Source organism: Chamaea fasciata, unplaced genomic scaffold (assembly GCF_029207755.1).
Source record: "Chamaea fasciata isolate MVZ Bird 193981 ecotype frontalis unplaced genomic scaffold, bChaFas1.0.hap1 SCAF_16, whole genome shotgun sequence".
Lineage (NCBI taxonomy): Eukaryota > Metazoa > Chordata > Aves > Passeriformes > Sylviidae > Chamaea > Chamaea fasciata.
In genome coordinates this window covers 7,734,918-7,761,270 of record NW_027094101.1, presented here as the reverse complement: position 1 = coordinate 7,761,270, position 26,353 = coordinate 7,734,918, and the positions used below count along the sequence as shown (strand labels likewise).

The 26,353-nt window shown below is 48.7% G+C and overlaps 1 protein-coding gene and 1 long non-coding RNA gene across 3 annotated transcripts; both read left to right on the top strand.

The window, feature by feature from the left end:
* Positions 1-23,813, top strand: FBXL18 (F-box and leucine rich repeat protein 18). 2 transcript variants are annotated; one of them, XR_010723228.1, is made up of 6 exons: positions 1-79; positions 741-941; positions 1,806-3,346; positions 5,963-6,181; positions 18,015-18,472; positions 21,115-23,813. XR_010723228.1 is itself a non-coding variant. In XM_066198031.1 (5 exons), the coding sequence occupies exons 1-5, from the start codon at positions 62-64 to the stop codon at positions 18,169-18,171; spliced, it is 2,136 nt and encodes a 711-aa protein (XP_066054128.1). In that variant the 5' UTR covers positions 1-61; the 3' UTR covers positions 18,172-23,813. The 2 variants fall into 2 exon arrangements, 1 of the variants encoding a protein (XP_066054128.1); XM_066198031.1 differs by having other exon boundaries at positions 18,015-23,813.
* LOC136297804 (uncharacterized) lies at positions 15,724-17,340 on the top strand. Its single transcript, XR_010723229.1, has 3 exons — positions 15,724-15,981; positions 16,389-17,189; positions 17,294-17,340. It is a non-coding gene; the product is annotated as an uncharacterized lncRNA (long non-coding RNA).
* Positions 23,814-26,353: the final 2,540 nt, after the last annotated feature.

Below are 26,353 nucleotides of genomic sequence, written 5' to 3'. Positions count from 1 at the left end.
ACGCGGCCGCTGCGAGCGGGGCCCGGCGGGGCGGTGGCGGCGGCACCGCGCGACTGCCGCCATGTTCCGCTGCGGAGAGGTGAGTCGGGGCTTGTGGGGCTCAGCTCGCCCCTCCCGCTTCCCCTCGGGGCGCCGGTAACGGGGGCGGCTGCGGGGCTGGGGGAGCCCGGAGCCCTCAGGGCGGGAGCCGGGCTCGGGGACAGGGAGAGCGCTCGGCCGGCGGGGCCAGAGCAGCGGAATCGCCCTGGCCGGGTGTCTCCGGGGGGCTGACGGCGGCCGTGAGGTGGAGCAGCCCCGCTTCCCCTCAGGGGCTGCCCTGGCGTTAGTGCCGGTTTGGGCTGTGGTTTCGCCGTTGAGGTGTGAGTGTGTTGCACAAGAGCTGTGGGTGATGTTGGGCTGCGGTGTTGGTGTGTGTCCGTATGTGTAAACAGATATATATAGCCGTATATATATGTATATATGCATGGTTATATAACTCTTAAGGTTATTGAAACGGGTGGCGCCTGGAGGAAGGATGTAGAAAGAGATTGCTGAGGTATATTTAGGAAAGCGTCATGGACAGTCACTTTTCCAGTTGCAAAGTAAGTAGAATGAATGGAAATGTTACCCAACAGTGAAAGATCAAGTGAAAGTACCATGGCTTCATGTGAAGTTTTGCACTGCCTCCATATTCTCCTTTTCCTTTTTTTTTTTTTTTTTTTTTTTTTTTTTTTTTTTTTTTTTTTTTTTTTCCCCACCAGGAGGTCGTAAGTGAGGAGAGTGAGGAGGAAAGCAATGGAGTCAACTTGATGGAGTTCTCAGATGAGATCCTTCTGCACATCCTCAGCTACGTCCCTTGCACAGACCTGGTCCTGAATGTTAGGAGAACCTGCAGGAAACTTGCAACACTTTGCCTTGACAAGAGTCTAACACATACAGTTCTGCTTCAGAAGGACTATAAGGTGGGGAGAGGAGCTTGCTTCTTCTGTTAGCTGTGAAGACAAATCTGACTTCTGAGAAACAGTGCCAAGAAGTAGAACTTTCCAATGTGTATGCATAAATAGACGGCTCCTGAACTCTGAAATCAAATACACAGTAAGCTGTTTTTATAAAAGCATTTATTTTCCAGAATGCTTTGTTAGAACAGCTCTGTGCTCCCATAGTTATGTAAAATACTGTCAGTGAAAACTTAACTTCTCCATATTTCTTGAGGCAAAAATGAAAGTAAACTTGACCTTTGATTGTAACTGTGGTTGTGTAAAGTTGCCATTTTCTCAAAATACGTTTTCCGTGTTGTTATGCAAAAAAATCTTGTGCGTGTTGCTGTCAGGCATGCAGTCAGCAAAGCCAGAAATTGTGTGAATTTTATAACAAAAATAAAGCTGGGGAAGAAAGGGTGATATGTTCAATGAGAACCGTATCAGCCAGTGCAGGCAAGGGGAAGCCTCTGTTGCTCATTTGCGAAAGAGGAAGCTGAAGGAGGAAGAATGGAAACATTCTTCTTTCAATTTGAGTTTCTGCACATAATCAGTTTTGCTGAAATAGCTTTGCTGGTAGAAAATGGAGGTAGTTTTCCCTTCCACCCTCAGATGCTGAGCTGTCTTTTTGCAGAAGCCAAAAGGAAGTGTAATCCTAAGAGTCCAAAGCATGGCGGACTGAGCTGCCTGCAGTGTGGTAACTCCTAGGCCATGCTGCCATCCCCAAACCTTTGGATGAGCCACGTAATCCGAGTGCCAGCTGCTCTTATCCCCATCTCCAGCTGGGAAACCGAGTCAGTGCCCACCACTGCCGTATCTTTCACTGAATGTGATTTTGTTTGGGTGCAGGTGGACAAAGACAAAGTGAAGCAGCTGATGAGGGACATTGGAAAGGAGATCTACCAGCTGAACATGGCCGGGTGCTACTGGCTGCCCAGCTCCACCATCGACCACGTAACACGGTGCAAGAACCTGGTGAAGCTGAACCTGTCTGGGTGCCACGTCACCTCCCTGCGCCTCTCCAAGATGCTCTCCACGCTCCAGCACCTGCGTTCCCTGGCCATCGACGTCAACCCGGGCTTTGATGCCAGCCAGCTCAGCAGTGAGTGCAAAGCCACCCTCAGCCGCGTCTCGGAGCTGAAGCAAACCCTTTACACCCCCTCGTACGGCGTCGTCCCGTGCTGCACCAGCCTCGAGAAACTGCTGCTGTACTTTGAGATCCTGGATCGCTCCCGGGAGGGGTTTATGCTCTCCGGGCAGCTGATGGTGGGCGAGAGCAACGTGCCCCATTACCAGAACCTCCGCATCTTCTACGCCAGGCTGGCTCCTGGCTACGTCAATCAGGAGGTGGTTAGGCTGTACTTGGCAGTGCTGAGTGATCGGACACCTGAGAACCTCCACGCCTTCCTCATCTCCGCCCCCGGCAGCTTTGCCGAGACAGGAGCCACCAAAAACCTGCTGGACTCCATGGCCCGAAATGTACGTCTGGATGCTTTACAACTGCCCAAAGCCTGGATTAATGGCTCTGGGCTCCTGCAACACTTGAAGTTCAACAACCCTTTCTACTTCAGCTTTAGCCGATGCACCTTATCTGGTGGGCACCTGATCCAGAGGGTCATTAATGGTGGGAAGGATCTTAAAAGCCTGACCAGTCTGAATCTCAGTGGCTGCGTTCACTGCCTGGCCCCAGAGTCCTTGTTTCGGAAAGCGGAAGATGATATTGACAGCAGCATTTTGGAAAGCCTGGTAGTGTCTTGCTGCAACCTGAGACACCTGAACCTCTCTGCAGCCCACCATCACAGCTCTGAAAGCATAGGGAACCACCTGTGCCAGCTCCTGTCCAGGCTAAAGCACCTGCTCTCATTAGCACTACCAGTTTGCTCCATCACAGATGTTGCTGCAAACGTGGAGAAGCCTCCCACCACACCTAATTTGGTGCCCCAAACATTTGGAAGGAAAGTTCGGATTGGGATACAGTCATATCCAAAGAACTTAGGGGACCAGGCGAATCAGAAGATCGAGTCTTCAGTGTTTTGGGCTCTGATGGGAAGCCTCCGATTTTTGGAAACCTTGGAGATAATTGGGTCCAGTTTCTCCTCTGCCATGCCCCGCAACGAGCCAGCAATTCGGAACTCGTTGCCTCCCTGTGTCCGGGCACAGAGCGTGGGGGATTCAGAGGTGGCTGCCATTAGCCAATTGACTTACCTGCAGAGCCTCACCTTAGCACAACTGCCAAATATTCTCACGGGCTCTGGGCTGGTCAGCATTGGGCTGCAGTGCCAGCACCTGCGGACTCTCTCCTTGGCCAACCTGGGCATGATGGGCAAGATGGTTTATATGTCTGCTCTCATGGACATGCTGAAACACTGCAAGTGTTTGAGAGATCTCAGGTGAGGGGCTGCCCTTGAACGTCTCCCATTTTGTTTGTGGATCTCCAGAAATGTGATGTGTGGTTTATTGTGGCTACTATTAAAAGCCTTCCAGTCCAAAGTAGCTGCAATGGCTTGAAAACTGGGTATTTTCCTTCGTGACCTGTGGAGAATGGGAAGTCATTGCATGTTGTCCTTGAAGGCTCAGGATATGCCCTTTAAGCAGTGTTTTAGGAGCAAAATGTGCTGTGACTGCCTTCCTTTTAGATAAGGAGGAGTGCATGCTGCTTATTTGGGAGCTAGCAGCTTCTCAGGGCTGGTTAAATACTACGTGCCTTTGCTGACTTTTTGGCTTTGTGTACATGTACACCTCTTAAATTTCCAGGAAGGAAGAGACTCCTACACTGTCTAGATAATGTTGAGTTTTCTTTGGGTTTCCCAATGAGGTATTTGTCTGCCTTGAGTTCGTATGAAAATCTCGCCTCTTTATTTTTTTATTTTTCTTTATAATGTACTGAAAACATTCTAGATTTAAAGTCTGTCCTGGGGGTGTTCCTCTCCTGGTAGGATTTAAAGGATCCTACAAAGGGTCTGATCCTAAAGAGTGCATAAAGGAGCTTCATGGTAGCCAAAATGTGCTTGTGAAAGGAAACTGTGATGGTTTCCTTGCACTAGTCCATATGAACACAAATGTTAGCACTTTAGAGATGGGTTTTTTTTTCTTCTTTTTCTTTTCCAAAATCGACCTCTTTCAGTGAAACTGCAGAACCTTTCAGTCCCATTGTCCCCCTTTGTTCACAAAGCTCCAAAGTGCTGTGCAGTTGAGACATCAAGGTCACAGTTCTGTGGCTGAAATTACTGCTCATCACCTGAGACTGGTGCTTGTGAGCCTGTCCCTGATCCACTGCAATAGTGAGGGGAGCCAGGGGGGCTGAAACACCTCAGGAGGGTTTTCACTTTCCACCACTTCCCGTTTATAACAGGGGAGAGTGTGCTGGTCTCATCCAAGGGGTGGCAGCTGTTGGGAATTCAGTTGCTCAAGGTCTTGGGTTACATGAATGTGTCTTTAACCTTGGGGAGAGTAAATAGCCATGGAGGAACTGAGGGCTTGGGAAGGAGGTTTGGGTGTGCAGTGCTGCTTTGCTCATCCTAGGCCCTGTAGCTTCCTGAGGCTTTGAAATGGAGGCCAAGAGCAATAGAGATGGGAGGCAGTGCAGAGCCTGGAATAAAGCAGCAGGGCTGGCTCCTTGTACTGCGTTTAGGTGTAAGCTGTCACTCTTCTTCCCTGAGTGAAGTCTGAGGTTTTATATTGGCTTAAGATGGTTTTCGAAATTAGCACTTCCTCCTGATAACGTAGTTTCCTTTCGATTTGACTAATTCCCTGCTGTTTCCACCCTTTTTTCCCTTCCCAGTTTTCCAGGCTGAGGAACAAGTTTAAGAGGCTATTCCAAAGCAACATTGCCATCTAGCGAGTGCCAGGCGACATTGCTGGGGTGACTGGTGTGTCTCAGAGATTCACCTGGAAACCCGGATCCTGAAGATTCTGTGTTTTTTGTCCTAAATTTACAGTGCCCCATAATGATGTTGAAAATTTGAAGAGGCTGCCCGTTCTCTTAATATGAATTTTAATTCATTACTCCATGTGCAGATACGCTCTGAGGATCTGTTCAGGCACTGCCACCCAACAGCAGTCACAGGCTGAGACTGAAACAGAATTTATCAATTAACAGGATTAAGTTGCTGAGGTGCCCCTGCATACTACACAGCCTATGCAGAGATTACCCAGATCAGGTTGGGCCCGGCAGCTTGTTATCACCTAATGGATTAACCTTCTTGGAGCTCTTGGCTTTCCTGACCCAATGACTGAGATTCCCAAGTGCTCTGAAGCCTGGTAGTAAATCTGCACTAAGCAGATGAACTCTCTTGGTGGCACGGGCCTCAAGTAGGTTCAGCTCCCCGCAGGCTGGTTGCTGTGAGGGAGTCAGTCACTTATGCTGCTGGTTAAAACACAGACCCCTTGTTGGCCAGGGATGGCTTCACTGTGTCGTTTTATTGTCCTCTTGGATCACTGTGATAGAGGATCCTGTCTCTCTTCCCTGAGCCAGGTGTTTAAGGTAAAGGTTGGGTTGATGACGGTTGTTCTTCTTGCGGGAGAGCAGTAGCTCTGATCCTTTTCCAGGGCTGGTTGTGGTCACTGTGTTGGCCCCAGTTCTGCATCAGCCTGTGCGCACGGTGTATTTTTCATGCCTGCTGAAGATAAGACCAGTTTGGGCAGTGTTTATACACTGGAGCAGAAGGTCCCTAAATCCACACCACCTGCTTCGTGGTTATCAGGTACAGAAGCCAGGCTGTGCTTTTAAGACCAGAATGGATCTGCTGCTCAGACCCAAGGCTTGAATTACCCACTACATTTTGTCAGAAACTTGCAAAACCAGGGTTACTCCAGGGTTACTCCCTGTGGGCGCCGGAATACTGCAGTTTAGGGCCTTTCTGCCTATTTCCACCCTTGTCCTTCAGGGTCAGAGGCGCTGCTTGATCCATTTGCCAGCCCCCCCATGAATGTGCTGTGTCTTTCCCTCTTGTCTGAGCGTCCCAGGCATGAATTGCCCATTGAGTTTTTTTTGTTTATTCCTGCAGGCTGGAACAGCCGTACTTCTGTGCGGGCGCCCAGTTCTTCCAGGCACTGAGTCACTGCTCCTCTCTCCAGCGGCTTTGCATCGTCTCCCGGAGCGGGACTCTGCAGTCTGACGCAGTGATGTCATTCATGGCCAGCTGCCTTGAGGTCATCATGTGCCACATGTTTATGGGAGAATCTCTCACCGTTTGCAAAAACCTCCAGCAGTCCATTGTCCGGAGGTGAGTGCGGAAAGGGGTGGATATGGGGTTTCTGGAGCTGTCGGAGATTTATCTCCGTTCCCCTGGCTTGCCAAGGTTTATATGGCTTGGAACTCTTGTTCCAAGGAGCTAATAGGTAATGTGTAACTGTTTGGCACATAAGCCAGCCTCTTACTTTAATAAGAGGGAATCAGTGAAATATTTGAAGGTATAATGTGAATTTTTGATTCCATTCCCACCCGTGGTCTCTGCAGTTCCGCTGGCCGAGCTGAAGTTCTGGAGGCAAAGCTCCATCATAAATCAAATGACACTTTTTGTGTAAACAAAACATCTGCCGACATTTTAAGTACTGAGAGTTTTGACCTTGAAGCTTTCCTCCTTTCCCACAAGTGACTAAGATAATTCTCTGTCCTCTAATCACTTGTAAATGTCACTTACTGATAATCCCCTGGCAGCGCAATTCAAAGCCTTTAAAGGGTTGTTGTGAAGGGTTTTTTCTTCGGAGGGGTTCGTGAGGGGGGAGAATTGGTACAAACTGCCTTTGCACGTTTGGCAGTTCTTAAATGCATTTTGCTTGGCCCCTTGCAGCGTTCTGAGGCTCACGTGGTGGGAAACGTTTGTGTGTGAGCCGTGAACTGCATTTGAAAAGAGAGCTTTTAATTACGCTTGGCATTTGGAAATCTTCTAATAATGGCAGTCATCTTACAAAATATTTCCCATGCAGCAGACTTTCCATTATTATCTTTTTTTTTTTCTATGAGGCTATTTCCCCGCCTTCAGTCTGTTTTCTTTGTCACCTACTGTTGCTGTGCCCTGTTAAGCTCTAATAAAAATTTCAAATCACACGGCGTTATTAGTGCATCCTAAAGGGTGCTCCTCCCCCCCTTGCCTTCCTCCAGCTTCAGACTAACTTATTACACTTGGCTTGTTTCCGTGGATCAAATCCAGAGAAGGCTGTGACTATATTAGCTCCCTACCAAACTGCTCCTGAGATTGTTGGTGCCTCTGAAAGCCTCTGTGTCCTTCTGGGATAAGGATTGTTGGAAACATCTGAGTAAATTCCTTGTGATGCGACAAGGATCCTTTGAGTTGGTTTTACATGGGGCTTCATATCTGTGAAAACATTACTGGGTTGATGTCAGTTGTGCTTTGGGGATCCTTAGAAAGCACCAGAAATCTGCAGTTCCTGTTTTTTATTTTCTCTCTGTTCTGAGGTGCTGTTGCAGCGCTGACCAAAATTTTAATGTCCACTTACTGAGCAGAAATACACTATTCTGCAGCTTTTTCTTCCTCTTTTTCTCTGTCGTGGACTGATTCTCACTACATTCTCTACCTCTTTATAATCTAAACCCTGGGAACTTTCCAAAGAGCAGCTGATGCCTCGTGGAAATGTTAAAAACTATTTTTATATTTAGCTACAGTTCTGGCTGTCAAACTTATTTTCTTCTTTTGTATTTTATTAATGGAGACACTTGTATGAAAACAGGGTTTTTTGAAGGTTGCTTTTTAGGTTTTTTTTTTGCTGAAGAGAGCATCTGCTCCCACTGCAAATTCTACACCTGAAGTCATAATCCTCTGTGACATTGTAATTGGTGGCTCTGGAAACGATTTTGATGTCACGTAAGATTATGACTTCAGGAGGAAGATAAGCAGGGGGAGCAGATGCTCTCCTAAGCAACAAAGATCCCCTTCTCATGCAACTGTCTCTAGTAATAAAATGGAAGAAACAAAACACAGAAAATGATGTGTAAGCAAAGCCTGGAGCCTTCCACGAGCAATCAGCCAGTCTTTAACCACGTGATTTCTCCAGCAATTCCATTCTCATCCTTGCCCATATGTGCCTTGGGATGGGGTCAGGAATTGACTTGCTTTTGACTGCATTTTGTCTGCTACTCCAAGGCAGAGAGAGATGTGCAGTAAAATCTGTGTGTGAGCTTAAACCTGTGGGTAAGGCTCCAATTCACACAGCATGGCTTCCTCTAAGAGTGTGCAGCTGGTGTCTCTTTAATCCAAGTTTTACACCAGGCAGCAAGTTGGAAGTTATCTCTCCTTGTGCCAGAATTGAACAAGGTGATTTTTGCTTATTTTTTTCCATTTGTTTGGAATGTGTGTGGATGCTGTGTGTGAAACATGGGGAGTGAGTGGGAAGGAGGAGGTGAGAGGAGGGACCTTGAGCTTTTGTTTGCTCCCTTTCTTGATCTGGGGCAATTGATCCATATTCCTCAGGTCCCACTGAGGGTCAGAGTTCATGTTTTAGGGCTGTGATGATGGTGTTGTTTAGGCCGAGAGATAGTTTTGAACAGCAGGCTGGGGCCAAAGTGATTAACATCCTCCCAATGCCTCTAAAAAAGAGAAGAAATGTGAGTGGGAATGGAAGGACCCAGGGCTGGGCATGTATCAGGAGTTTGCTGCAGAAGGTAGAGCTGAGAGGGCTTGAAAATGCCATATAGGGCAGGGCAGTCCTTTTTCAACTGTGGGTACTCAGGAGGGTTTGGGTAACAGAAGAGGCCAGAACATATTTGGGGAGAACAGACTGCTTCCAGCTGTGGAATTGTACTGGAAGATGGTGAATATCCAGGGTGTGGTAATGGGAGCTTGGGAATTCAATCTGCTGCAGCACAGCAATGGCTTAAAGCCTGAACTGCTTCTCAAACTCTCCCTTTTTACTGTAAAAGGAGGTTAGTGTTATGTATTTCTGTTCCACTGGCCTGAAAAGAGAGGTTGTTCTCATGTCTCTTACTCTTGTGACGGCTTTGAACCAGACCCTGTGGTGTCCAGCTTTCTGGTGAGCAGTTTCTGGTTGAAGTTTGCTGCTATTTGGGACAAACTAATTCGTGTGTTTCGAGTCATTAAAAGCCTCTGATTCAGTTCTGGTTCTTTTGCAATGAAATACAATAAGCAGAACAGGGCTCATCTGGAGCCTCATCAGCAAACAGGAGGCTTGCAAGGGCAAGGTCTCCTCTGAGCTGTAGAGAAGACTGTAAAGATTGTTTCCCTCTGGGCAGATAAATCATTGCAGTGTTTTTCTTTATTCTTTCTCCTTCAGTGTGAACGGGAGGGGGTGTAGCTCCTTTATGGTTCAGGGAGATACTCTGCACATAAGAAGGGCGTAGTGGTTAGAGTGGGAGATGTGGCTTGAGTGATCCATATCCACTTCCCTGATCTTCCTCAGGTTTCACATGTGACGTTGGTCTAGTCTCAGTTTCTGTGCAAATTGACATTTTTTTCCCCATCACATGGTGCTCAGCTGCTGCCACACTTCAGATAGCAGCGGATCCAGTGAATACAATGTTTTCCATTTTATGCTCGGACCCAAACTTTGCTGGAGTGCTCAGCTCCAAGCACGTGTTGTCCCTGTTTAAATAACTCTTCTGTTCAAACCGCTGCAGCATTAATTCCACAAACACTAAAATACCACAATTTGAGGCCCTGTGGTTGGAGGTTCAGGCGTGACCCCAGACCTGCTGCTGTGCCAAGACGCTTTTTGCAGAAAAGGTAAATTTTCTTCACCATTTTGGGCTGAGCTGCTGTGCTGGGATTGTTTATAAATTCCTGCACAGACCCGTTGTGTCCAAAGGCAGGTCCGAGGGGATGAGCCTTCCAGGAGCTTTCCCAATCTTTCCCACAGTGTTATTTTGTGGAAGAGTCAGTAGATGGAGCTGTGACCCATGGAAGGTCCTACCACTTACCAACGGGCTGCATGCTAAATTATCGTATTTATATGCTGGTATGTCTCTGCCCCAAAAATCCTGCGGGCAAGCAATTTGGATGACTTCAGGCTTGCACAGCTACATGGTGTGGTTAGCGGGCACTTCACAAATGTGCAGGAGAAGTTGCTTTCCTGGTGCTTTCCTTGCCATCAGAAAACAAGCTGGAAGAGGGGATGGGAAATGCTTCAGCAAATATCCCCTTGGCTTCAAGGACAGATTTTTATTTTCCACTGTATGCCTTCAGAATTTTGCCGGTTTTAGCTGAAGTGTTTAGATAGCTTCTATCATTGTAGTGATTTCAAGGACTCTACAACACCAGACAATACAAGCCAGTGAAAAGTCCTTGGAAAAACACCTTGGAAAAAGATCAAGAAAGCGACAATGAAATAAAAACAAATAAACAAACAAAAACCCCAAAGCAAAACAAAAAACCTCTGAGAACAAGGCATCATTAGGGATTCTTCATGAAGAAGGGGGAAGTGTCAAGGCGTGGAGGTGAGCTGTGATTTATAGAAATGGAATCCAAGGGAAAAACCATGGTGCAGCTGGAGGGTGTTTTGGGGTGCTGGGTGGGCAGCTGGGCTCAGCTGTTCACGTCTCCCAAAAGTGCTGTTGTAAATTCCTGGAGTCTGAGAGCTGTTGGGAGATGGTGCAGAGGGCTGGGGCTGTGTGGGGCTGTGGAGCAGCATCCCCCCAGAGCTGTGGGATTGGTGTGGGGACGTGGCAGTTCTCTCCGAAGTTTTCTGCCCCTGTTCCCCAGCCACACTGGTACCTGTCTCCAGCAAATGGCTTTGCAAAGCACCTGAGCAGCTCAGCACTGGTGAGGCTACACCTTGAATCCTGGGTTCAGTCCTGGGCCCACCACTTCAGGAAGGACATTGAGGGGCTGGGGATTGTCCAGAGAAGGGAACGGAGCTGGGGAATGGTCTGGAGCCCAAGCCCATGGGGAGAAGTTGAGGGAGCTGAAGGTGTTTAGCTTGGAGAGAAGGAGGCTCAAGGGGATCCTTCTGTCTTTCCATAACTCCCTGACAGGAGGGTGCAGCCAAGGAACAAGGGACAGGACAAGAGGAAATGACCTCAGGGTGTGCCAGGTGTAGGTCGGATATTAGGAACAATTTCTTCACCAAAAGGGTTCTCAAGCACTGGCAAAAGCTGCCCAGGGCAGTGATGGAGTCTCCATCCCTGGAGGGATTTAAAAGCCGTGAGGATGTGGCATATGGGGAGATGGTTCAGTGGTGACCGTGGGGGAATGGTTGGGCTTGGTCTTAGGGGGTTCTTCCACCCTAAACAATTCTATGACTCAGATCACTCTTGGGTTAACCAGTGCTGGAAAGTGCAGAGAATTATCCTCATTTAGGACAGTCTCACAGTTCTGGGGATCCAAACTGTGTGGCACAGGGATACCTGCCTGTGTCAGGTTTGAATACTGCTTGGTTTGAAGTGACTTTCATGATAAGATTCCTGCCACTTTCTAGGAAGAGCTTTCAGCCTAAATTAGATCTTCCTGTTCAGTCTTCTGTAGCATTACCTAAATTTCCCTGTGCTTGTTATTGTCCTTTTTTTAACGTGAAACTCTTGGCTGGATCTTCCCTTTTTCTTAAAGTGCTGATTGCAGTGGCCCTGTGTGGCTGTGAGAGCTGTGAGCTTGCTGAAGGGATGAAGCAGCCTCCTGGGATTCAGTTGCAGAAACAGGGCTTCCAGGTGGGAGCACAGGGCTGAAATTGAGTGTTGAGTGAGCCAGTCCCTCTCCTGGCATTTAGCACAGGACTGAGTTATCACAGATGAATTTTTGCTCACATCAGGGCTAAGTATTCCACCTTGCCCTGGATATCCCTGCAATATTCTGCTTGCCTGGATTCTCATTGTGGTCTCAACCTCATAAAATCCCTTTTGGGGATCCCTTTTACTCTTAGAGAGGTTGGAGGGGGCTCTAGGGGCAGTAGGTGATGGCAAGATCATCTTTGAATTCAGCTGACTCCCTCAGTGTCACTCCCGTGCTGCCCACCCGACTGCTGCAGTCCTACTGACACTGCAAAAAGCTGCTGTGAGCACCTAGGGCTTATTCAAGATTTTCAAGCTGGGTTTGCATCCCTTCAGCACCTTCTCTTCCTTCTGACCTTGAGGAAGTCCCTGTCTGTACACTGCTGGCTTTCCTGGTCCCAGGGCCGATCCCACCCCACCAGCCCCAGCCTGCCGAGGGCTCCAGCCCCGCACAAGTGGGATGGAGAGGACTTAATGTATCACCAGGCTGGTGTAGTGAATCATTAGCATCCTGCTCAAGCTTTCATTGTCTGTTTCATTTCCTGCTCTTGGAAACCCCTGAATCATTCTGTCACAGGCTGAATAACAAACTGCATCCTTGTCAGCTTGCGTTGCCCAAGGATTCCTTGGCGGGCTTGGCGAAGGTTGAATGCACAAGGTGTGGCCCAGACACCTTTGCTTCTATCAGGGATGTTGTTTATGGGTGGGTTTAAATACTCTACAAACCAGCAGGGCTTGTGAGACCGTCCTCAGTTTGCCATATTAATTTATCTTCTTTTGGGGGTACTCACAAACCCCCTTCTTTAAATGCATTCCTGTGGCTGACCCAAATGCCTCGTTCTAACTGCCAGCTCATGTGTTTTGAAAGGAATTCAGTTCTGAAACCTTCCTCAGCGGGCAGATTGGTTTGTGCATGAAATAACTTTCAAGGATTGTCCTCTCTCTCTTGGCTGAGAAATAACATTGGAATAGCACTGTCGTGCTTTCTCTTCATGAGGGTGTAAAAGGCTGAACGGAAGCATTAACTGCAGCTTTAAAGCATTTCCATAGTAAAATAAATCTAATTGAGCAGTTATTGCAGTAGCTTTTTAATTTGTGGAAGAGATTAGGAAATAACTTTCAGCTTGCTCTGGCAGAGCACTCCCCTAGGACGTGTCCTGGGCGCTCTGGCATCGCTCTTTGGGTTCTTATTCCCTCCCCCTCTAATTGTCCGGTCACATTTGAGTGATGCAGAGTTCAGCTGGCAAAATAACGTAGGAACCTCAGTCTGCAGGCGTGTTTGATACAAACCTCAGTTCACAGGAGAAGTAGCAGAGTGCCATTCATGCCTTACAGGGAAACCACAGCAGAGAGATGTAATTTGCCTCGGCTCGGGATGAGTCTGATGTGTTATTGCTCCTTCCCTGTGGCTCAACGCAGTGGCAAATGAAGAAGCTGCGTTGAGGATAATGGGAGAGTTGGCAGTGATGTGTGTGAGTGATTTCCAGAGTCCCATCTACACCCCTCGGTCTCAGGTTGGAGACTGCAGTGATGGGACTTAGTGTGGAAAAATCAACAGCTTTGGGAGAATGTCAGTTTGTCTACACAGACAGGAAGGGGTGGAAGATACCCCTAAAGGAACACACTTTATAGCAAAAATATCTCATTGTGTGGAGTTAAGAGCAACCAGAGGAATCTGAACATCTTTCCTTGGGAACTTTTCAACTATGTTTCTGAGGTTTGGAAATAAAGTCTGCTTAGCACTGGCACTCTGGCAGGGCTGGAAGGGAGAATGGCACTGAGAGAATGGATCTGCTTTAGAGTCAGTGTGGGGAGGGTCTGGACCCCCCTGAGAGGCTTCTGGGGGATGAGTGGGTTCTCCCTGCTCCCAGGGGAAGGGGCCTGGGAGAATCCCACCTACAGTTTCTTTGGCAAGGCCAGATCTTCCTTGGAAGATGCTCTGCAGAAGCTTCTTTGGCAGTCACTGTGAGCAAGGAGAGGTTTGCAGCTCCTTGGTACTGAGGTCAGGGCACGGCCAGTGGAACAAATCTTAAGTGTTTGCCTGGCTTTCCCTGAGAAGATGAGAAAAGTGTGTGTGTGTCTGTGTTGGGTCATGCTGCTGCCAGCTGCTCCAGCTTGTCCTGGCACTTCCTCCATTCCACCGTGCTGTGCTTCAGGAAGGGAGTTTCCAGGCTGGCTCAGGTCTGCTGGCTGAAACTTTCAAGGCAGATGCCCCACTTGAAGTTGGAGGTGTGAACAAGTCTTCCAGTGAAAACAGGCTGTGCCTGGCAGAGGATTAACAGGGGTTTGTGCATGTAGGTGAGAGAGCTGCACACAGGGCAAAAAGTGAGTTGGTCTGAAACCTCTGCTCTTGAGAAACTTGTGCCTCTCCAAAAACAGCTCTTCAGCCTGTGGGGAAGGTAAAAACAGAGAGGGGAGAAGGTATGTGACTGCAGCAGAGACTGGTTTGCATTTGTGAGAGTTGTGCCAACCAGAGTCCGCATCTGCTCTGTCCCCGCTGTGCTCTGTTCCCCCAAATCAAGCTTCTCCTCATTTCCTTCCTTCCTCTCCTTCTCTAGAGGTTCTTTTTCCAGAAGCTCAGCTTGGTTTGTGGAGGTCAGAGATCTGCCCTTGATCCATTCCTGATACACTGTATTTCCTGACTTCATCTGCTGTGCGCTGCTTTTGTTGGCAGTGTGTAATTATCCCACATTGCGTGCCCTGGGTCCTGCTTGCCAGCCCCTGTGTAGTGGGATGTGCTGAAATGGCTGATTTGGCTTAGGACTTTCCTTGGGTTTCTGTGGAAATCTCAAGGGGAAGAACATTCTTCCAGTCCCAAATATTGCCTTATCCTGTCCTTACAAGTAAAGAAGGTTTGAGCAGCGCCCGATGCAGAGAGCTGTCACCTTCCAGTGTCTGTGGTGCAGAGGGTTGCAGGGGGGGATATAATCCATCTTTCCAGGCAGGCTGGTGAGATTCCCCATGGCTTTGGGCTACCCTTTGGATCTATCAGCAGGTGGAATCTCCTGGGGACTCACTGTCCTCTCTGGAGAGGCATGTCAATGTTTGCCAGGAGATAACTGCATTCCAGGGAGGGACTCTTTTGTCTTGCTAAAATCGAGGAAACCTGATCAAAGTGCAGCCTTGCTTTAGACTTTTTCTCTTTCTTTTTGACTTTGTCCCTGACCTACATATTGGATCCTGCCACAGTGGTTGGAAGTAATTGAGAGCGTAGTGTTAGGCTATTTACCAAGCTGTTCACTTGAAAATAACCTTACTGAGTCCAGTCCACACCTGTTCTGGGGGAATTCTGGAGACAAATAGCAAAGCATCATTAACCCTTTCATCCATATACTACCAATTCAAGATCTGAGAGCAGAGACATGCTGTACCTCTGCTGATGCCAGGAGGAATTTGTGACACAGGGTGTGCTTCACCATTTGTTTCCCAGCTCCCTGGATGATTCCAGCCAGCTGCTGAGGCCAGGTCTGCTCTGTGTCCACATCCACATGAGGACACTTCAGAAACCTCCTTGAGGAAATTCCTGCTGGGTGGTTGTTGGTTTGGTGTTGATTCTGCTGGACCAGAGCTTATGCTGGAAAATATACTGGGGAGGGGGGGAGGTGTTTTCTTTGTTATCCCAGTGGTTGTTTCTGATTAAAGGATCTGTTTTGAAGGGGCTGCTAGTCAGTTGCCTAGAAAACTTGCTTTCATTTAATTAATCATGATGAGTTTAGTCTGGAGGTTTTGTAGGAGAGGGCAGGCAAGCATATCCTTGGCTTTTTTCCCTTGGAAAAAAAAAAACAAACCAAAAAAAGCAGGGCTTCAAGTCTGAAACTGCAGCTCTTTTGTCTCCCCGGGTCAACATCCTTCTCTGTCCTTCGGGTTTTAATTTTACAAGCCGTGCGTTTGCAGAGGTGGATGGAGTTTGAAGTCCATCCAGGTGTGGAATGAGGAAAGAACCCTCAAGAAGATTACAGGAGCTGTTCTGCAACTCATTAACTCACTCTCTTCCCCTTCTTGTTATCTCCTCCCCACGCCTGGGGCCTTTCAAAGTAGTGCTCTAAGTGCCTCTCAGTTAATCTAGCCCACCTGGACAGGTGTATGAAGAAAGGAATTGCCTTCCGGGGAAGGACTAAAGGAGCGTAGATTGCAGAGGGAGGCTGCTTTTGGGAACTGCTAATCCCAGTTTAACATTATGACAGCTGCTCGTTAAAATCAGGGTGTTTTTTAACAGGCAGTTAAAGGAGAGGCTTTGCACGCACATTTAACTGAGAATAATAGTGAACCATGTGCATTTGATTTTTTTTTTTTTTGCTTAAATCACGCAAATTGTACATGGAAAGAATTCTCCGGCGTCAACTTGCTGGGGTATGGAATTTACAAGGTTTGCAGTAACATACAGTTTCCTGTTGGGGGGGGGGGGGGAGAAAGTCACAAAGCTTTCCTTCTATTTTTTCCTCTTATTTTAAGATCAAGTTCAAACCCCTAGTATGAACCCAGCCTCTTTAGGAGGGACACTTAACTGCGTTGGGGTTTTTCACTTGTCTCGGTAGCAGTTCATCATGTCAGCTCGTCTGGGTTCTTGTTTTTATAGCTACATGTAAAGGCTGCTTATAAACTACAGTTTTGTACGTGGTGAGAAGGCAGCACTCAGGTCCAATTTGGGAGAGTCTATATACAAAGAAGGAAGCAGTTTCTTTCCCTTGGGGAGATGGCAGCTTCTTCCTTTGCTGAACTTCAGTAAACTTGGTCTATTACCATGATTTTCTCTGCAGGACTGTGGTGTTGGATAAGAAACATGAAGAGCTGAGGCAGAGCAGGGACTATCAAAGGGACATTTGGCTGTATTTTATGTGATTTCACTGCAGACTTTACCAGCTGCCTCCCAGATCAGCAGTTATTTGCTGGTTGATTTCTTGAGGGCAGCGCTGTGGAAGTAAGAAGCTGCACAGCTCTGACACAAGTCCCCGGATCTACTCAAGGAGCCGTGTCCTTTTCTGCCAGCCCTTAGGCATGAAGGGCAGGTCTGTGATGCAGAGAGATATAAAATTGCCCCAGGTAGTTCTGTTGCTGGAAATTCTTATTCCTGCAGCTACTTAGGTTCAGGCAAATTAATTCAACCTACCAAGACTGATCAGCTAGCCTGGGAATGGAAGTTTCTCTGCTATGTTTTTGGCAGCTCTACTCCAAATCATACGTGCATGTGAATGTCCTTTCTGTCTCCCAGGAAATGCCAGTCTCTCGAGTTGCTTTCTCCAGCTGGCTGTATTTCTACCTGGGATTTTCATGTCTGTTTCCAGCAGCTGGATCTCCAACTTTTCCTCACTGTTTGACAGAAATCTGGCCATTTCAGAGCTAGAGATGAGCTGGGAATCTTCCAGGCACACACCTGTCTAAGTTTGTTGAGCAGAGAGCTTCTCTTTGGACCCAACACAGCTTGGTTCAGCCTCCAGGGACTGGTGCTGCCAGTGTGACTCTGCCTCCTTGTGACTGACAGTGAACTGGTCCTTGTCACATCCTTCAGAGGAAACGTCTTGGTGGCACTGGACTGAGTCACAAATCTTTTTCATCTTAAGGTGTGACTCTTGAGGGTAATTATGCTACAGTTTTACCCGCCCCCCCAGCTTTGAAGGACTGAACTCTTGTTACACTGCACTAATACCATTTCTCTTCCTCACAGGTTGCCGTCATATAAAGTACTTGCTGGTGGGCACTTGGGCTTTTTCTGTACGGTTCTTTCTACATTGTTTAATGGCTTTAACTTTTGCAAATCTCTTCCTTTGCTCTGCAGCCTGGATTAAAAAGAAGGCTGCAGTGTGTGAGTGTGAGCACACTTAAATGCTTATCTGCACATCTGAGCTTTCTAAACTTGCCTATGCTCTAATTGCAGAGTGTAGACTCTGCATGCAGAACAACCCAGCCTGAAGTGATAATCCCAGGCTCAGCCCTGAGGGAATGCCTGACATTGCTCTGGCCTGATTTTCCTAATGGCTGTGCAACTTGCCTCTGGTTTGCAGGTGGTTTAAATTGTTATCGCTGAGCACCTTGCCCAGCTTGGGCAGAGCTCTTGGGATCTCCGATCCTCTAAGAGTACCCACGTGTCTTGATTTATTTTTTGTTAATTTTTTTTTTAACTTCTTCCTCCCTCCCGATTTTAGGTGCAATATGGGCTTGTGTCAGCTTAGCAGACTCACTGCAAAGGGGTGCAAACCCAGCCTGCTGAACTCCCTGCTGACACAGAGAGGGAAGAGTGGGAGACCTGGAGTTTCAGCTGCCCCTCCTGCCTCCTCTGAACAACCCTTCCTTGCCCCCATCCTGCATGATCGATTCCCAGGCCATCCCCTTCCCTTGCACCGCACAATTGGTATTTTTCCTTGGCTAATAACCTGTGTCTGATTTAGTTTCCAGGCAGAACGCCCTGCATTAAACGTCGTCATTTTCCCTCTGCTTCACGAGGACTTGACAGAGGTCATCAGAGATGTCCCCATGAGGCACTTGGATGAAATTACCTTGTTTAAAAGCAGAGTGGCCGAGGAACCTCCCAATTTGTGGTGGTGACTGTCACAGCATGGAAAGGACAAGTCAGCGTGGTGAACCCATGGAGCAGCTTCTTGTTGGCCTGGATTTCCCATCCTTGGCTCCTGGCCACCTCACTGGATGCTGTACAATCACTTCAACCAGGTGCAATTGCAAAATAATAATAATAATAATAATAAAAAAAAAGCTGGTTCTTTGCACTGGGGAAACATCTATTGGATATTGCTTGCATCTGAAAATCCTTCTCAAAGGCTTGTGGAATCTGATGAGTGTTTCCTTGCCGTTAATATGAATCGTTTCTGTTATTTTACTGAAGTTAAAGGTAAGAGAAACTGACTTAATGATGCTCTTTCCCTTGTGTCCCCTGGTGTCTGTCCCAAGGGCCCCTGTGTACGTTGGCAGTGTGCTTTGTGGTTTTGGTGGAAATCATTCTTTGCTTCAGTCTGTTTTTGGCAAAGTAGAAAGCCTAGGCCAGCTCAGAGGCACAAAAATGTGTTGCTCAATTGAAGTGCATCACATCTTTTCTATGTTACAAATAGGCATTTGTAGTCACGCACGTGCAGTCACGGATATTTAAAGGGGTTCTTTTTGATTGAGAAGTACCACAAGGACTCTTTTTAAATTTTTTTAATAACAAATGAAGGTCATTAACACTTTGACCATGGTATGTTCCTGCTGATGCTGTTTCCATTGGTCTGGTGGAAGAAGTTCTCAACTCTTTTGGAAATCCTTGTCCTAGGGTAGATGGTGCCTACAGTGAATAAGTTGAAGCTCAGATCTGATTTATATGCAGTCTGTCTTGCAGTATAGATGGGAATGTAGTGTTCCAGTTCTGTCCTTATATCCCATGCCTTGGGCTCATGCTAATTTTAGAGATGTTAGGAAGTATTTTCACAGTGTGATTTCAGTCAGCTTCTCTGCTCCACAGAACTTCCTCAGGCATCGGTAGTGGTCTGGATCACTTTCATATTGCCTTATTTACTGAGCACTTTTAAAAGCATCAGACAGCTGTACCAAAAGCCAAGTTACAAATTCCTGGAGCTACATGTCTGGGTGGCAGAATTTTCCTTGGTAGCATACCAGGTCTGACTTCTGCAGAGCAGCTGCTGACCAGAGCTGTCTGATTTCACCCAAATCCCGAATGTGTTGAGCTCTGCTTTTCTGGGGAGGCCCAGAGTCGTCCAAAGATGATGTGCCCTTCTCCTTGTCAGCATTTTCTACTCACAATTCCCTCTCCCAAATGCTCTTTTCCCCTTGGTGTTCGTAGGAAGCCTGGTCTGAGGGGATAGATTTGAGATTGAAATGCATCTCCCAGCCTTGGAGGACTTTCTGTCCTTACTTTCCAATCAGCCACGTGTGAGCCTCCCTGGAATTCTGTCCCACAGGTGTAAATCTTGAGCCAGGCTGTGATAACCCTTGTGCTCAGAGGGGTTACAGTAAAGAGCATCTGAGCGTCAGGCTCTGCTAGCACAGGTCTTTGCCTTGCTGGGACCAACCCCTGGTGGTTTGCTGTCTTTCCCAAGGCTCTGTCCCTTCCCCTCTCAGGACAGGGAGCCAGCTCAGGCTCTGGAATGCAGCTGGCAGCAGGATGGTGAGGCCAGCTCGTGCTCCCCTGGGAACGCTGCAGCTGAGCTGTGAGCACTCCCCGAGTGTTTGAGGCTCTGCCTCAGCTTCAGCTGAGTGTGAGGAGCTGCTGCCCTGCTCCTCCCACTCTCCCCGATGAGGTCGTTCTTTCTACCTCTTGTCATAGTACTCACCTGTTTGAATCCCCTTCTCCCTCTCTTCTCTCCCTCAGTTCAGCACATCAGATGTGCTTTTTGGCAGGAACACGAGCTGCTGCTCTGTCCGGTTCAGGCCACTTCAGCTCTGCCTGGTTTTTGTCCTTGTTTTTTTCCTAGGATAACTTGTGAGGGCTGGGCACAGGGTGTTTGCAAAGCTGCTTTCTCCCCCTTGTTTGAAGCACTGGCAAAGTTGCTTTGTCCTGCTTGTGCCAGTGGCCTCAGGGCACAGGGAACGTGGAGGGTGTGGAGGCAGCTCTGATGCCTTCAGGGACCTGTTCAGTCCTGTGAAGGAATCCTGATGTTTGGTTCCAGTGAGGTCATCCCCACCCTCAGCGGGGATTTCTCCTGCATAAACAGGCTGTGGCATCAGCAAGAGCTTGGCAGTGCTGCCAGCTCACCTCTTCCTGTTCCGCTGGAAAACCTGGACTGGGGGACAGCGGTGTGCAGAAACCAGCTGCTGCCTGATTCTGGGGTTAAACCTTTGCTCTGGGGGTTGCAGTCACCTGATGGAACATGCTGTACACTTGGCTTGGCACATCCGTAGCCACCTGCCTCGTGTCCTGCTGGATGGGAGCAGCAGCCAGGGATGTTTTATAGCGCCGTTGTTCCGTTGCCAGGGGTATGATGTTTGGGCATCTGTAATCATGCAGGTGGGTCACAAGTCCTGGTGATGCTGCCAGTTATAACCAGGGCTAGGAAAGGTCACCCACAGGTAGTAAAGGTAGCATCCCAAGTAGTAATAAAGAGCTAAAATCTCCTTCCACCCCCAGCTCCCCAACTCTGGGCCAGGGCTTGATATCCCTACTACAAATCCTCTTATGGTGAGTGAGAATTTCCGCTGCTTTTGCACTCCAGGCAGGATTCACCAGATGTTAATAATGTGCTTATTTTCTCTAAGTGCTATTTTGGCATCGGTGTTAATTACAATTTATATTCTGCAACATTTACACTGGGAAAAGAACCCACCCTAATAGTACCCAATTGGCAGAGCTGGGCTATTAAACACAGCTCCATATGTTCTGAGCAGAGCAGTGGATGGGACTCGGAGCCCACTCAGCGCTCAGGCTCCTGCAGGCAGCTGTAGAGGAGGAGAGGGGAGCAGAGAGAGGGGTGTTCTGCTCCTGCATCTTATTTAATATGAACCCCCCCCCCCCGCTCCTTTTCTCTGTCCCTATCTCTCCAGAAATCTTCCTCCTGCTATCTGTGAGCATTTAAGGAGGTGATCTCTGAGCTGCTGATGCTGCTGTCCGTCGTCTAAAACAAATGAATTCAATTCCAGAAGGTGCCCTTCTTGCAAGGAGTGCCTCTGCAGGATCCCAGTTCCTGCTGGCCTGTTCCCTGCTGCCTTCCAAGCAAACCTCCAATCTTTGGGAACTGCAGCCGAAATCTTTGCTTTGACCACCATCAAGGTGACTGTGGTTCTGTGGGAGAAGGATATTTTGGGACAGGTTCTGTCCTTGTGTAAAACTTGATGTAGTTTGCTGCTCTGCGTATGTCCAAAGTCTTGTTTGGCAAAGTGGCATTTGGTTCCTGCAGGCTGGGAGGGTCTGGAGTGACACTGGTGTGGGGAATTTGGAGGGGCTAAGTCATCTGTGTGACCATGGGTTTCTCAGGAGTGTAGGTTAAAGAATTGCTTCCTCAGCTGTTTGCAAAGCTGATTTCATGGTCTCTTTAGGAAATGGCAGTGTATCCACTGCTCTGGAGAAGGGGCTGTGTGTTGACAGTCAGGAGAGCTCTGACTTTGGTCACTTCTCTGTCAGGGAGAAGGAGAAGATGGAAGTGAGAGGAGGGAGGCAGGATGGAGTCATGGATCTCACTCTGGAAGCCAGACACCCATTGTGAGGCTTGGCCTGTTTCCTCGCTTGTGGAAGGGGAGGAGGAGGCTCCCCAGGTGCTGAATCCTCCCCTCCAGGTGAGGTGTTGTTCTCTGGGGAGAGACTGAGAGCAGCAGAGCCACGACCCCACTCACATTAATTCCCATCACTGCCTCCTGCTCTGCCGGGCATGTGGGACCCCAGGGAGCAGAGCAGGACCCGTCCCCTCACGGTGTTGTTCAGAGCTGTGGCGGTTCTGGGACCATGGACGGGTGTGTGGGACCATCCATGTGAGGTGCTGGCTGCTTTCTTCAGCAGTGCTGCTTTAGGATAGGGCTGTAGAAATTGGGGACTTTCCCACTGGTGGAGTGAGCCAGGACAGAAGGGTAGTTTCACCTAAAGGGGGATGCAATTCCCTCTTGGCTGGTGGTCCCAGCAGAGTGTCCAGCCAGAGCTGGGAGAGCAGTGCAGGAGCTGTGCCGGGCGTTGCAGAGCTCAGTCTCCTTCCACTGCAGCTCTCCTGCCTCTTTGAGATGCACAGGCAGCCGGGGCACTCCGGCAGCAGAATCATTTCCATAGAAACCAATTGGGATGTTGTACGGGGAATAATGATTAATAGTGAAGGGATGTTGCCTCAGGCCCTTTTCATTTTTTAGGGGGCAGTGAGGGACAAACTGGGGCACAGGTAGGGGGACAGGGGGACTTGAAAACTAATGGAAACCATCTTCTTCCATTAATTTCCAGGGCAGCTTCCCCTCTTCTGCTCCTACCCAGCCCCCCACTGCTGCTCCCAGCTTTCGTCAAATTTTCAAAATGGCTAACCTGGTTAGAAATAATCATAATAATAAAAAAGGATGGATGAGGTCTGACTACTAACATTGTTGCTGTTAGCAGCAGGATTTCAGCCATAAAACATGAAGCAAGGGAGGCATTGACCTTTCCGCTGTTTGAAATGAATGGAGACATCAATATCTATTGTTTTGTGGCATTGACCTCTGATGCTCTCGGTTCGCCCTCCCCTTTCTTTTTTTTTTAATTTCCCCCTGACACTCGAGTAAAGGGGTCAGTCTGTACCATCTATTGATCCCGATCTTACTTGGTGATAGGGAAATAATTAGAATTTTAAAGATCTCTGCTGCACGCTGGTGAAATACATACACAGAGGCACAGGCTAAGCCCCCTCTTGCCATGTTGTGTTCTCCCCCCTTCCTTGCAGAGATCCAAAGCTCTGAGATCTGAAGGAAGGCAGATCAATATAGGTTTAATCATGATGGGGGTTTTATTTCAGTTTTTTAAATGGTAAAGTGTAACGTTTTATGTTAATGTTGTCGGAGCCTGGCTGCCGGGTGCCTTGTTTTATTTATTCTTTTAAGTAGCCCCTTCTTTTGTGAACTTCATCTATGTACAGAGAATGTGAAATCAGGCATTGCTAATTAGCTGTATGACAATTAAGTAATGTAGCACAAAACCATTAGGACACTGGATTTGTTTTTGAAGTTTGTCCTTTGAAGTGGAAGCTGCAACTCCCTGCCCAAGGCTGCTGGGGAAAATGTTTTTCTATCAAAACTTTCTTTGAAAATAAAATGTCAGTGTAAGAGTCCCTATTTCTGTCGTCTCTCCCTCTAAACAGCGGGTGGAAATTGTTTCTCCTTGTAAAAACTGCTGGCATTGATAGAAAGGGGAATTCAGAAAAGCATTAAATGGGCAGTTGGTCTCCAAACACCCTCAGTTCTGGTAGAGATGTTACCAGAAATGCTTGTTTAGCTCATTGAAAGGGAACGGTGCCACGCTAGGAGAGAAGACCCGGCTCATGACCCTGGAGATGGCAAAGCGGGTGGTCCTAAAACTGGGGGTCTATCTCTGACACCCCAGGTGCCATCAGGGTGACAACCTGGTGACAAATCCCTACAGGCTCGTGGGCTCGGGCTCCTCCGTCCGTGCGCTCCTTTGACACTTGTGTTTGCATCTGGCCCTTTGTCCTCGTAGTGAGTCGAATTCTGAATGTGCAACTTTCATGTACGCTGGTGGCATGTAAAACTTCGAATAAAGAGTGAAACATTTGGAACCAGCTCTGTCTCCTTGCCTCCTGCCTCCTTTTTCCCTCTCACTGTGGAGCCCAAGGCCACCCTCTCATGCGGAACACTTCGGCATTGCCAGGTAAGGTGTGTGTGGGCAGGGCTGTGCCTCGGTTCAGCCCAGCTCCACCGGGAGCTGTGGAGTGTCACTGGGAGTGCTGGGATGAGCACTTTAGGGGTTACAGCCCTGTTCTCGTGGGTCTCCTGGGTTTGGGGATGCTGTTCTGTGGTGTTTATGGCTGTGGGCTCAGCTAAAGAAGGAGCTACTCTGTTTTTAGGAAATGCTTCTCCTCCTTGGATCTCTGCACATCCGACTGCTGAGCTGTGCTGACGTGGGACAGGACATTCAGTGCCAGGTTGGGTGGGGATAGGAGCAGCCTGGCCTAGGGGAAGGTTCCCTGCCCATGGCAGCAGGGTTGGAATGAGATGAGCTTTGAGCTCCCTTCCAACCTGAACTATTCTGGGATTCTGTAACCATTATCCCTGGCTAAGTGTCTCACAGTGTCTCGAGGAAGGTCCGTCTCTCTGAGCACAACCCCACCCACACCTTTCTCTGACAGCTTCAGCCTCTGGACAGCAGACAGGACCTGCACCACCTTGCTTTGTGTGAAGCCAAGGACTAAAATCAAGTGCCTGGTGAAATGTGAACTGGGATGGCCAAAATCCCATCAATGGCACCATGACTGCATGGCTTTAGCTGAGCTGGGCTGGCTGAGGCTGCAGGAAGGGGAAGCTGGGGTGGTGGGAGTGGGCAGGATGGGCTGCTTGTGGTGAAGGAAACTCCTCAGGCATTAACCTACCTTGGCAGCAGCACTTCTGCCACCACCTGGCAGCCACCTCTGGTCCCTGGATCTGGAGCTCTGCAGTGGTGGCTGGAAGGGCATTGCCACCCACATCGAGGAGTTGGAGGGGAGTGGGATGGATGTCCAGGGGCCACAAAGTCCCAGGCTCTTGGCTGTGTGATCAATGCTCGAGAAAACGTGCACCCTGGCGAGCTGTGTCTGTGTTGCTGTTCCTAGGGATAGTGGTACACAGGGAAGCCAGGCTTCAGCACCTTCTTTGAGTCAAGAAAATCCACAGAACAAACACACAGGAGGAACAGCTTGGTGGAAAACAGTGCAGTTTTTAACAGGTGAGTGAGTCCATGCAGGACTCGTAGTGGGACTGTAGGAGCGCCTCTGTCCTGGGATGTCTGCCTGCAGTGATCCAAGGTTTTATCCCAGAGGGGGTCATGGGCTCTCCTCTGTTGTTTTTCTGTTCTGGCAGGTCTGCTCACCCAGGCACGGAGTGGAGACCCTCCTTCCATCCCTCCTGTGCTTGTGTTCAAGTTATGGATTTTATAGTTCCAATAACATTTATCTAAATGTGTTTTGAGGGGAGGGAGGAAGGAGATAAGGAGGGAGGAGGCTGAGGAAAGAATGTGCTTTTGGACTCTGCTAAGCCTCCATCTTATTGCTGGGACTTGCTGTGGGGTTTTGGAATTCATGATCCCAGGGGAGGCCTCGGGGGAAATGGCTGGAAGAGCAGTGGTCAGGATGAAACACTGGTGGGAGGAAACCCAGGGATAGCCTGTGCAGAGCATCCCTCTTCCCGTTTGGTACTGATCTCAGGTCCTCTGCCAGCTTATCTCTTGGCAAGGAGGGACCTGACTCAGTTTCCAGGAAGGAGAACTGGAGTGGAGGTGTGGGAATGCTGAGGGTGCAGAGCTCAGCTTGGCACAGGGAGAGATTTTCCACCTGGATGTCTCAGAGTGTTTCTGGATTTGCCCTCACCTGCACAGCTGTGATGTGGGACATGGAGCACTGATGTCAGGGAAAGGGGGCAAAAGGCCCTGGTTCTTCCACCTGCTGGGACATTCTCTGGGAGGTCTCCAGGAATGGGATGGCAGGAGGAGAGGTCCTCTGGGTCTGTGCTCCAAGTGCAACTTCACCTCCGGGTCAGTTTGGGAGCAGTTTGTGCGTCCCTGGTGCTGACATAGAGGCAGGAGAGAAGGGAGTATGGAGGAGAGAGGCCAGATTGCTTCAACTCCCAGGGGCTGAGGGATATCTGTGGCCACAACATGCAGCTGACAATTTCCAAGGTGCTGATTTTGGGCTTGGTGCTGACACTTGGGGCTGGCAGATGAGGCAGGGGTGGAGGATACCTGCACTGCACAAGGGAGAACTAGCACGTGAGTGAGGTTCTGACCATGGGGAGAGATGGAAAGTCTTGGGAAGGACCACAAGGAGAGGAGGAATGATGGTGTCAGGGCGTGGATGAGCTGTAGCCCTGGTTCAGTCCCTGTGATCCAGCCTTTTCTGTGCTTTTTGGTTGCCATCAGAGTGGATTGCAGAGTCCCATTCCCATTTCACTGTGCTTAAATTTTTGGTGTGGTGGTGTAGGCTTGCATGGTGAGAGAGAGACATGGCGAGTGGAGAAGAGAAGGAAAAGGATGAGCTTTCTTTTTCCTGGGAAACACAGATGGATGGAGCAGTATTTCTGAACAAACAAGCCTCTCCTCCGTGTCTCCTGGAAGCTGCATTATCAGAGCACC